This window comes from Aythya ferina (assembly GCF_964211825.1).
Source record: "Aythya ferina genome assembly, chromosome: 5".
In the NCBI taxonomy this organism is placed as follows: Eukaryota; Metazoa; Chordata; class Aves; order Anseriformes; family Anatidae; genus Aythya; species Aythya ferina.
The window spans coordinates 30,744,006-30,756,345 of NC_140301.1; the positions used below are offsets into that span (position 1 = coordinate 30,744,006).

A 12,340-nucleotide genomic window follows, 5' to 3' on the forward strand; every position below is an offset into this window, starting at 1 on the left:
GCCGTTATTGCCGTGGGTGCAGCGGCCCCGCCACCGCCGTCATGTGGAGAGCGGCGGCCCCGCTGCGGGCCCTGTGCCGCGCCCCGCTGCCGCCGCCCCCCGCACCCCGGCGGCGGGCCGTGAGCGTGGCCGTGACCCCCGCCGCCGGGCTGGCGGACGAGCGGGTGGACACCCGCGTGGCGGGGCTGTCGGCGGGGCAGGCGGTGACGCTGCGGGCCGTGGTGGCGGACGAGCGCGGCTGCCTCTTCCAGTCGTGCGCGCACTACCGGGCGGACGGCCGCGGGCAGCTGCACCTGGGCACCGACGCCTCGCACGGCGGGGACTACACGGGCGTGGAGCCCATGGGGCTCTTCTGGAGCCTCGCCCCCGCCGGCATGGAGAGGCCGTACCAGCGGCTCGTCCCCCGCAGCACCGGCACGCCGATGAGGGTGGAGGTGCTGGTGCACCAGGGCCACAGCGGGCCCGGCGCCATCCACGGGCCGGTGATGGCCAAGGCCGAGGTGCAGCGCTGGTTCACGGCCCCCGGCGTGCGGAGGATCCGGCTGAAGGAGGGAGGCGTCAGGGGCTCCCTGTTCCTGCCGCCGGGTGAGTGAGTGCTGCTCGGGACCCCGCGGCTCTTCTCCTTTGAAAGCCCTTTTTCCTCCCCGAGACACACGTACGTGCCAATCAGCGGAGCGGCAGGGCAGATTTTGGGAAATAGAAGTGTATAGAAGGCCGAGTTAATGGTTTAGTTAGTTCGTTTGTTCCGTGGGACAAATGCAAAACAGATTTCTGGACGAGTTCTACCTGTTCTGCTTGTGGGATGGCTGTGTTTTATGAGCTGTGATATTCCGATGGCCTGCTGCTGTTGCTGGAAAATGAAACCTTACCCCGACGACAGCGTTTGAACACTTGAGCCATGATTTAAGCTTCTGTATTCTCCTTGGTGTTGTTCTACTAGACCTGCAGCCCATATTGTCCCTAATTAATAATAGATCAGTTCTCCAAATCCTGCAAGTACCACTACAGTTATTAGGGATTTAAATCTTCTCAGTGAATGATTTCCAAACCAATAATCTTTTTTTTTTTTTTTATCCATTTAGATACAGATCCAAAGTCCACTGAAGAAGAAGAAAACAGCATAGATTGAACTTTGAATTTTGGATCAAATGTTTAGTCAGCATTCTGGAATTTCTACCACTGAGACGTGGTTATTTTGATATATCCCATCTTAGAGAGTGAGCTGAGTTTCTGCTGAGCTCAGTGGGAATCCAGAGATCTGCAAGCTGGAACTGCATTTCTCCTTTTACAAAGTCTGGTGTTGTAATGTTGTGAAAAAAGTCTGGGATTATTGCTTAAATGATGCTGGCATCCTTCTTGACGGAGGATCCAGTTACAGCATTACCACCGTATCTTTCTTTGCTGCAGGGATTGTTAAGGCAGGAATCATAAAGGTCAACTGTCCTTAGTAAAAGTGAGATTACAGAAGCGGGCTTACGCTGCAGTTATAATGTGTAAGGGATTTCATATTTCAGGCGCAAAAGTTAAAGGCTTTAGTTGTTTTTTTTTTTTTTTTTTTGTTTTTAAAGCATTGGTAAAGTTGTTTAGCATTTCATCCTACATTTTAGTGAACAATGCAGAATCTATACTTGTATGTGTGCAGGCACTCAGGAAGGCAGTCAAGGATCCTTCTGTAAATTGAAGTTGTATTTCTCTCAAGACTCAAGGCTTGACTGTGCTTCTATCAAATGTACTTGCTAGAAAGCTTTCCACATAGGGATGATAAATAGAGTACTTTTTCCTTTTTTTTTTTTTTTTTTTTTCCTAGCCACCTAGGCTGAGTGTTCATAACTATAGGTTACTACTGATCTTGGAATTCTGGGAAATTTGTCTGGACTGATCTTCTCTCACACAGAATATTGAATTTCAATGAAAAATTTTAGAACTGAAAGAAAAAGAACCTAAAAGCACGTTTCAGTGCTTTTCCGACTTTCTAATGCTTTGTTAGGAGGTTTCCATCTAGCATTTCTCTTCCAAAACTTCCTTTTCTCAAGCACCTTGAAATGTCACAGGTCTTGTCTTTGTTGCGTATAGATGGGGACAGAGAGTTAATGCACTTTTGCACAAGCAGGTACCTTTTCTGCCAAGCTATTCTATTTCCATTCTATCTGAATGCATCAGTGGTGACATCTGGTGGCCAGACAAAAAATAATAATAGAATCACTCGGGTCTTTATGGTTCCAGAGCCTTTAACCTAAAATCTGCTAGGACGACAGACAGCAATAACACAACACAACCTTGGCTGCAAAGCATGCTTGCTTAAGGTTGTGGTTCTCAATGTATCTGAAGCTTTGTGGGACTGCTGGTACACGTATATGCATGTTTTATCTGTGCATCGGTTGCACACATGTAACCGCACCCTGTCAGTTTTATTCTGTCTTTTCACACATGCAATAGCAGGTCTGTTGCCAGCTCTTACAGCGTTGATAGAGCTAGGAAGTTCAGCTGATTGCATCCAGCAGTGGGTGTCTCCACTGTTCTTTTCTTAATGTGCCTTCTTTCAGAGTTTGCATAAGTTTGATTGAATTTATTTATAGGCCTCTGTGCTATTGCCTCATTAGCAATGTGCTTGCACTTGCTAATTACAGTATGACTTCTTGGTGGGAAAATAGCTGATTTAGAGTATGATTGTTCTGAGGGTAGGAGGTTAAGACCATTGAGAAATACGTTTAGATTGAAATAAATAAATAAATACATTTAGCTGCATACATATTTTAAGAGGAAGCTGGGGATCTGTTCTTAGTTTGAAATAGCTAAAGTGGAATAGAGCACTAATTCTCTAATCTCAGCTGTGCAAATGGAAAAGTAATGAAGTTCTAGGAATAGAACGTGTCTAATGCCTTTTATATTTTATTTTTCACTCCTAACTAGATACTTTTTAGTGTCTTGTTGATAACTTGTCCTCTGTTCCTCTTCTTAATCCAGGCGATGGCCCATTCCCAGGAGTGATTGATATGTATGGTGACGAAGGAGGTTTGATTGAATTTAGATCCAGTCTCCTGGCTACCCGTGGTTTTGCTGCACTTTCTCTGCCATATTTTGACTTTGAAGATCTGCCCAAGGTCATGAAAGAGTTTAACCTCGAGTACTTTGAGGAGGCAGCTAGATTTCTACAGCGTCACCCAAAGGTGAGTGTAATGAGAGATCTCTCCAGACAAGGAACTAGGAAAGACTTGGTAGTCATGCCCGAGGGGTGGCTGTGATTTTCTTGGAGTGTCAGCTTATGCTGGGCAGGTTTAGGCCAAGTAATGGAAAAAAGTGTAGGTCCTGCATAGGCAGCCATGCGTATCTCCGCAGAGTGAATTTCTTCTGGCACAAACAGGCCATTAAATAAATTCACATTGGAAACTAGGTAATTCCTGATCGTTAGGGCAATGAAGTGCTGGGACAGCCTCCAGACGGGAGCAGTGGTGGTACAGATGCTTATAGAGCAATAGTCTGTACTTGAATTTCCTGATACCTGTTTTGGGAAGAAGAAAATACTTGCACCAAAATGTGCAGTAGGTGAGGTCCAGCTGACTGTACTTGTGTCCAGCACAAACACGGCACCAGTGTTATTTGATGAGGTCTGACACTTGTTGCTCTCTCTGAAAAGTAAGACCCTTGAACAGAGGGGGGAGTCTGGATCCAGGCTGTAGCTTTGCAACAGGCCACATCTATAATTATTATATATATATTTTTTAATAGCACAAGTCCAAAGGCTGATAGCTAATTCTATTCTATTGCATGTTTTCTTTATTCCTTTCTTCCTCTCTTCCCCACCCCCCTATCTTATCTGAAGGTGAAGGGGCCAGGAGTTGGAGTAATTGGGACCGGGAAGGGGGCAGAACTAGCGCTCTCCATGATCACCTTCCTGCCAGAGGTAGTGGCTGCTGTCTGTATCTCTGGCTGTAGTTCCAACACAGTTGCTGACCTCCACTATGGTGAGATGACTCTGCCCGGGCTGCGTTTCGATATGAATAAGGTCAGTGTTTCTGACACTGGTGTGTTTGACACCTTTGAAGCTCTGGATGACCCAACGAATCCTGCTAATTCTCCTTGCACGATCCCCATTGAAAAAGCAGAAGGTCACTTTCTCCTAGTGGTAGGGGAAGATGATCGTATGTGGAAGAGCTCCTTATATGCTCAGCTGGCAATTGGGCGACTGCGCCAGCATGGGAAAGAAAACTTTGCACTTCTGAGTTATCCCGGAGCAGGTCACCGAATCGATCCTCCTTCTACTCCCTTTTGTCCGGTGGCCGTGGATCGTGTTCTGGGGGTGCCCGTTCTGGGGGGTGGAGAGAGCAAAGCACACGCCTATGCCCAGGAGCACTCCTGGGGAAAGATTCAGGAGTTTCTGCACTTGCATCTGGGATGAACACGTAAGCACCTGTAAGTTGTTGCTGCTGAGCTTGAGACACCAAAATGACTGGAGGGACTGGCTGAGAAAAGGTCTGAAATGTGAAATCACCAAATGACAGTTGCATCCAAACACATCCAAACAGGAAGGGATTTATTTGGACTAGCTGAAGTTATTTTAAGTAGGTACACAGAGGAGAAGTGACCCAACCATAAGTAGGCTGCATTGTAGTACAGATTTGATGGCCTGAATTGATCATGGCACCAAGAAACAAGTGTCTGAAGAGAGGGGTAGGTACCGTCTGGCTTGCAGTAGCAGAGGTTCACAGAACAGCCTGTGCCTGTAGAAGTGACAGACCGCTTCCCCCTGGTGCAACGATGGCAACCTGTGGATGAGAGACCTGGACGTCAACATGATGAATGGTTCTGGCTGGGGGCTGTCAGTTACGTCAGCCTGGAGCTGATTTATAGCCCATCCCCTGGAGGTGTTTTCCACTTGCACAAAGCTGGAGAGCTGTATTTGTAGTGAGTCTCTTGACCTCAGAGTGTGGTCTTCTGGCAGCAGCTGGAAACAGTCTTGGTTTTGTCCAGCTGCAGTTGCCTGTTAAAGGGGGGAAAACAAAGAGTACTTTCCCTGTCATCTAGGGGCAATGGCAGCACTAGTGCTGTCTTGTATTAGGGATGTCAATATCTGTTCCTATAACGCCTTGGATTGGCAGTTGACAGAGCATGAAAATTCTGTTAGGTAGCAGAATTAAATGCAGTTATGCCATGTGCAAGTCTTACTTCTCTCTTCACCACTTGTTTTGAACTAAGAATAATTGCCATTACGTTAGGGATTGTGAAACTCTTTTGATAATGATGTCAACATATGGTGACAGCTGTTCTTGGGGAGTTGAGAGAAAAGCTGATGAGTAGAAGACTGGAAGGTAGGCTGTAAAAAAAAAAAAAAAAAAAAAGCTGTCATCTTGTGGTGATGATTAACTTACAACCGTAATATGAAAAAACAACAACTAGGATTTCTGTCCCAGGGCCGCCCAGGGTTGTTTTTTGATGTAATTTTTAGCTAGTGCCTTATTTTTCCCTACCACTCAGGTACAAAGAAACATTTCTTCCCAAAAGACCTGATCTCTTGCAAGGGTCTTGCCAGTGCTGAAGGCCTGGTTAGCAAGGGTTAAACTGATGCAAATCTCCTTCAAGGTCACTTTGTCAGACCAGTTTGAGAGCTGCCCAGGAAGATACAAAACCTTCTCGGCACTGAATTTTGCTTTGCTCTCAGGGATCTTTTCTCTCCAGTTGACTGCCAATTATGCTCAGGTCTCTTTAGCTTTCTGCAGCTCATGTTACTCCTTACCATTTGAGTGAAATCACACTCCCTCTGTACACCATCACTGCCTATTGAATAATTGATCCATCCACTCCTTAGAAGAGACACTCCAGCCATTTCACTCCACGCACAACCTCTTCACACCTCGTCTCACCTCTGCCTGAAGAGACCTTCGCAGAGCCCTGCCTGGTGCTTCAGCCTCCCCTGGTACTGCCCGCCCCGGGAGCCCTGGACCACAGCCTGCTGTGATGCGCACCTTGCTGGTGCTCATCCGTAGCACCCTGCCCTTTTTCCAAGCTGAAGCCATAGAGGAAAGGGTTGCCTGCAGGTGGTTTTTGTTTTGTTTTTGTTCTGTCTGTCCGCGTCGTGTATCCACAGCAGTTGGACCTCTGGGTGTGACTGCCTGGGGTAGAGCAGTGCTGCCCGTGACTCCTGTTACCCTCCTGGTGTTGATACCTGTCTCCTTATCACAGTGCTACCACACCGCATCCACTGCTGTGCAAGATGGCAAGCTGCAGATTCAGGAAGTAAATGCTGACTGGGAAAGAACAAAAAACACGTAGCTTAAAAGTCCCCAAACCTTTAAAAATAATTGTTAGGTATTGTCAGATGTCTGCAGCTTGAAAGTAAACTGCTAAAAAGTTATTAAAAAGCAAACCAGTGTAAGAATTTGACATTGGGTTTTTGTTTCTGTGTAGGTCACTTGTTTGGAAAGCTGGATGGTTTTTATCATCTTATTTTATTTTTTAACATGTTTTAAACAAGGGAGGGAAAATAAAGTTCTGTGAACGGGTCAGGATACCCCTGGATGGAACAATCCAAAAACTGCCCTATGGGAAACCGACCGGCTTCTGCACCGGCACTCTGTGTGTCTGCGGTGCTCCCGGGAGGCCGCGGTCGGGCGGCTGCCGCTCCGGGGACCGGGCCGTGCCGGCGGGGCGAGGCTGGTGTGCGGGCGCGACTGTGAGCGCGGCTTTACCTCCCCCCCCGTTCCCCGAGCGATGAAATAAAGCGTGCGGACCCACGGCACAGCGGCGTGCGGCTCTTCTTTCGCGGCAGAGCGCGGGCGCCCGGACCCCTTCTGAGGCAGCCCCGCCGCCGCCTCCCACAATGCCCCGCGGGCCGCCCCCCGCGCCACTTCCGGGATGGGACTTTCTCCCCGGCGGCCTCCCCGCTCTCTATGGTCGCCAGGTGCGGTCGCCTCCGTGCTCTCTCCCTCCCCTCCCCGCCCCTCCCCGCCGGCGCTGCGCATGCGCGGGAGGCGGCCGTGCCCTAGCAACCGGAGCGTGCGGGGTAGCAACGGCCATGGTGGGTGCGGGAGCGGCCGGGGGGGGGGGGGGCACGGGAGGGAGCGGCCGGGGCCGCGCTGAGGGGGCCGGGCGGGGGCGGCGGGGGCAACGTGAGCGTGTGCCGGGCAAGGCAGCGCCCTGCTGGGCTTCGTGTGGCGGGGGGTGCGGGAAACAGCCCGCCCCGTGCCCGCAGCCGCCTCCTGGGGCAGCCAAACGCTGCTGTGGGGGCTTCTCGGTGCGTGCGTTGCTTTTTCCCCTGAGGCGTTCTCGTTCCGGCAGCCTCTGGCGGCTCCTCGGGGTGAGGATCGCAGCCCTCGGGCGCTGGGCGTTTTGAGCCCGCGAAGCAGCCGGGCTTCAGCGTAACTGCCCGCAGGACGCTGCGCGGTGTGCGCCTTGAAAACAGCCTTCCCTCAGGGAAGCCTCCCCACAGGAACCTACAAAACCCTCCCTGATCCGTGTTCTCGTGGTAACCCCCTGCTGGTTTTCCCATTTCCACCAAATTGGCAGTTACAGCGGGAGGGACGTGAGGGAAGAAGCCGTTCCTCGGTGCCCATGGGTCACTGCCTTCAGTCTGAGCTGGCTTTAGGCAGGAGTCTGCAATAGGGAGATGCTGGGACTGAGCTCACGCACCCTGGGGCTGTTACAGACGGCTAGCAGGACTGTGACAAAATGTGAGGAAGCTCCATCAAAAAAAAAAAAAGATTAACTGGAAGCCAGTTGTTTTTGCTGGCACACTGGCAGCTGTGGCACCCTCAGCTTCATGGGGCTGTCAGAGTGTGGCCTTCTGAACAGCAGTCTCTGGGGTTTATCCCCACCAGGCTCTAAGCAGGCACTGTCCTGACAGAATTTTACCAGGTTAACCGCACTGGACCCGGAGCTAGCTAGCACATGATATGGATGGGACTGAAACAGAGCTCAGAGCCCTTCCTTCGGTTGGGACTCAGGCTGCTGCTGGGTATTCAGTGCCTGCAGCCGTTGTTCTGTTTGCAGCTGCCACAACCCTTGTCTTTTGCCTTTGGGTCCAAAATTTCCAGGGGTTTCAAGTACCCAGCATTAAAGCTTTGTGACCTGAGGTGACTACCTCTGAGATTTGGAGCTGAAGTTAGTTTGTTGGTTTTAACTTTTACGGTCAGTTTTTTGACGGCTGATTACCTGAAAAGCTCTGTGTGTGCTAGCGCTGCAGTGAAGGGCTGCATTGATTTTATAGGCAGGAGGCTGCTGATTTGTGAAAGATCAGTCTCTGGGGCCTTTTTAATTTGAAAACTTCTTGGAATATGTTTAATGCTTAGGATATACGAGTGTCTGTATATATGAGTGTGCATATAACTGTCTGGTTATTGTCATTTTGTGTTGATGGGACTGATGAGACAGAAGAGTTAGAATTAGTGACAACTGAAGGTTGATCAGTGGGTGAATCCTTAAAAAGCCTGGTACAGGAGCTCTCAGATTTTTTTAACTGAATATCATATGTATCCACATCTCATGATGTGACTGGACATAAAACAACTGGAGAAAAAAAAAAAGTAATAGTTTCAGATTGCTTTTGAGTTCTGGCAAGAGGTACCTTTATTGGTGAGCTTTAACAGGCTTTATCTTTCTGTCTATTCACTGAGTCATTTTCAGAAAAGAAATTGCTAATGCACGTTAATAGCAAGTGTGTTTTTCTCAGAGCATTAGACAACATTTTTCAGTGCAGTAACCCCAGATGTCTTTGAGTTCAATTGAATTTAATTGTCAAAGCTAACAAGCAGTGCCCAAACCCATGGTCCAGGCTGGGCAAGAAGCAAGGTCAGGAAGATGATGTGCTCTTGTGAGTCCAACGGATTCCTTCTGAAAATGCTTCTGAGTTCCCCAGAAAATAAAATGGAGATGCCTGGTGGGTTCCAGCTTCTTAGAATCGGCTAGAGGGCAATAAGGCCCTAAACAGGGAGATGAGCAGGACTGGAAAAGGGAAGGGGCAGGAGGAAGGTTTGCAGTGAACGTGTTGGCTAAAAAATTGCAGTGAATATTCATTTTCATTTGTTTTATTTTTAGGCAAAAGCAACGACTATCAAAGAAGCTCTAGCCAAGTGGGTAAGTACTAGAACAGTATCTAGCTGCTTTGCGGTATTTGGTGGTGTGGATTTTGACTACATTCAAATAAATCAATTTTTCAAACTTACTGTAACAAATAAGTTTGCTTGAAACATCTGCCATACAAAGTTTCACAAAGTAAAAATTCTATTCCTATTACTGAGGAATAATCAGTTGTGTCAGATTTTCTGCGTGTTCTTGGTAAACTCATATGGTTGGTAAAGACAAGTCTGTTTTGCTCCCTTGCCTCGTTCTGCTGAATATGCATTGACAGAAGGCCTGAGGCTACAGAGAAATTTATAGTTGGGGATGTCATGTTTTAATTATGCCCTGTTCGTTTTACCTGAGTACAGTTCTTCCCACAGAGTAAACAGGTATGAAATGCTGACGGTACTGAAGTCAGTGAACCTTCTCCTATTGTCTGGTAGCAGACTGTCCCTTATTACATTGGCCGCTGTGCAAAGCTTGTCCCAGAGTTTCTTGTTTTTCTTCTTAAAGTACTCTGTTAATACAGTTATTTGGGGCAGTGACTGACCTTGTCATGGAGCCTTCTAGGAAGCTGTTTGTTGGAAAGAAAGTGGATATAATGTCAAATGATGGCACAGGATGCCTCTGGGGTTCAGTCGGCTGAACCCAGTGAGGATTTTTCCCCAGTGGCAGTGAATTTGAGGTGAGGGCACACATTGTATATACATGCTTGCACTCTCTAATTCTGGAGAGCAGCTACAGTGAGAGCGAGAGTTTATAAATGTTTTTGTCTCTAGAAGATCAGGATATGTAGTTCTGTGAACAGGTATAGCTGGAAGCCACATGATCTTTAGCATGTGTTTAAGGTACCAGTCTGCAACTGAAGATTACCTCCTTTGGGAATTTTGCTGTTATTTCACATTTCATTTTCAGCTATGTTGCTATACCCCGCAAACTTCACCCTTGCTCCCTTGATAAGAACTAGAATGCAGCAACTTGCAGACAGTAGTGTTACTAGATATGTGAGCTGAATTTTAAAAAATGCTATCTTTCCTTTTTCTCCTTCACTCTTTCTGCTCTCCAAAACCTCAACTCCATGTTTTCTGTTAAAGATTTATTTTACATTTGCTCCTTTGTCACATGTTTCTTAGAAATAATGGATCCGTGTCAGTGAGTTTCCATTAATGTTAATTACAAAGTGCTGAATGTTCATTTCTGTTCATGTTTTCTGGGGTGAGTTAAAGCTTCCCTTTACCGCTCCTAATCTGGGTCCATGTGACTTGTAGAATTAGATCTGCTGTTGTGTTGCATTCCAGCTGTATTTCTAACCCTTTGGCATAAGGGTTTACCTATGCCCTACAGTCAGGATGAAATTAGTTAAATGAAAGCAACTTTAACTCAGCAAACAGGTAACTTGTTTGTGTCGAGTGCCTGTTCTACCTGTGGTTTCTCTGTGGCTTACTGTGGTATTTCATCAGACCTTCCTTCTGCTGGTGGGTGGTAAACAGGATGAATTTTCTTTCTGCACGTTCTCACTCCTGGCCATATTCCATGTTAGGAGCTCCCTCTTTGTCATACTTTAAGAAAAAAAATGTATTTCTATTTGTTGGTTTAAGATGGTAGATTAAAAGTTAAGCGTAAATGCAAATAGATACAGCGTTATCCTGGTTCTTAGAAAAGAAACTTGAAGTTTCACATTTGTATAGTGACTTAATTTTACTGCATTTGCCATGTTCTAGCAAAACATCTGACATGCTATTTACTAGATTGCTAATTATGAATAGAAATATTATCACACTGGATTTGGACAGAAACTGGAATATAAGTAAATGCATGTAGCAATGTAATGATTTTCTATTAAATTAAGTTGTCGGAAGTATTTTGGGCACATAAGAGAGAAAATAATGTTATCAAAACCTGATCTTGTTCTGTGGTATTCTTAAATGCTTCTGGGAAGCAATTAATTTCACCCAAAAGTAGAGATATAAAAGAGAGAGAATCCAGGCCGGACCTCAGCCCTCTCACTTTTCAACAGCTGCATAAAATGGGGAAGAAAACAAGAGTCCTTGTTTTGCAAACTCCAAATAGATTTCTCCTTTGTTAACGGACCTCCAGCCCTCCCACTGAATGCTGAGGGAATCAACAAAATGTTCTCTTTGTGCTGGCAGGGAAGCAGCTGTCAAAACTAGTGTTATTACTGAAAAAGAGACTTGGCCCAAGTGTTCAGTCAATAATTACCATCACTTCAGAATTTGAAAAGATTTAATAGATTGTATTTTTAAATAAACACAGCCAAATGATGATGTTATGACTGTTTTTCTAAATCTCTGGATTTTATAAAGAATATAATCTAGAAAATTATCAACTTGGGTTGTAAATAGGAAATTTGTCTTTTACTGGACTCTCTGAAGTGTGAAATTTTCTGCTCCTTTTTAATGACTAACTAGAGGTGATTCTTTTTCAATTCCTCATTCTGTGAATGGTAAGGATTTATACTTTTCTTTAAACTACAACTTCTCCATGATTTCTAACTGGCTTTTGATTCGAAGGTAGAATACAGCCAGTCTAGACTCGGAACTCCCTCTTTGTCTTATGGTGTGTTCTGGTGGCTTTTTTTCTGAGGAGTGTAAGATGTTTCTGTTTTCATGTACATGTTTGTTAGGAGGTAGAGCTGCCATGACGAAGTTACCAGTTTGAGGCTGGGTGCAAGCTATCACCTCGGACAGAGGAGCAGGAGTCACAGCTCCGACTTCACAAGGACAAATATCTAGGGGCTATTCAAAATGGTTAAAAACATGGAAAGATTTGAGAAAAATGCTGTTGAGACTCTCCCCCCCAAATGCACTCCCCTGCATTCTGAGTTTGTGCTGTGAGCTAGGCGTGAGTTCTGAGCTTTCTGGTTGAAGTAGGAAGGAGATTTTAGTAAGAGATTTTAAGAATGTGCTTCTGTTTCAGATTGGCTCTAGTTGAGGCTCCTACATGTCAGTCTCTGTGACAGTGCCTTGATGCAGACTTTCAGACCTCCAGTTATTCTCCATTTCTTTTCAGGAGAGGATGCCTGAATGAAATTGCTCAAGTGTAACACATCTTTAAAGAAAAAAGCTTATGTAATGTACACATGCTTTTAGTATCTTAGAATGAAGCTACCCTTCCCCTCTTCATGCTGCGCCAGCTGGACTCTTGATAAAGAGTATTCAGAATGCTCCCTCTTTCCAGTAATTTCTTTTAGTAGTATGTTGGAATTACCTCTGTAGTAATTACTTTTATAGGAATGTTATAGTATAGTCATTCTTAGTAACTGCATGTA

The 12,340-nt window shown here is 46.3% G+C and overlaps 1 protein-coding gene and 1 long non-coding RNA gene across 3 annotated transcripts in view; one reads left to right on the forward strand and one right to left on the reverse strand.

The window, feature by feature from the left end:
- DNAL1 (dynein axonemal light chain 1) overlaps positions 1 to 12,340 on the forward strand; it is a 24,000-nt gene continuing 11,660 nt past the window's right edge. The window contains exons 1-4 of one of the 2 annotated variants that reach the window (XM_084521016.1): positions 1 to 585; positions 2,965 to 3,167; positions 3,821 to 4,273; positions 9,028 to 9,066. In XM_084521016.1, the coding sequence (XP_084377142.1) occupies positions 42 to 585; positions 2,965 to 3,167; positions 3,821 to 4,273; positions 9,028 to 9,066 (1,239 nt within the window). In that variant the 5' untranslated portion in view covers positions 1 to 41. Of the gene's footprint in view, positions 586 to 2,964; positions 3,168 to 3,820; positions 4,274 to 6,859; positions 7,013 to 9,027; positions 9,067 to 12,340 lie in introns of those variants that run through there. The other variant, XM_084521015.1, reaches the window with a different exon arrangement.
- Positions 4,500 to 6,771, reverse strand: LOC311437590. Its single transcript, XR_014693562.1, has 2 exons — positions 5,961 to 6,771; positions 4,500 to 5,311 (listed from the first exon to the last, which is right to left on the reverse strand). It is a non-coding gene; the product is annotated as an uncharacterized lncRNA (long non-coding RNA).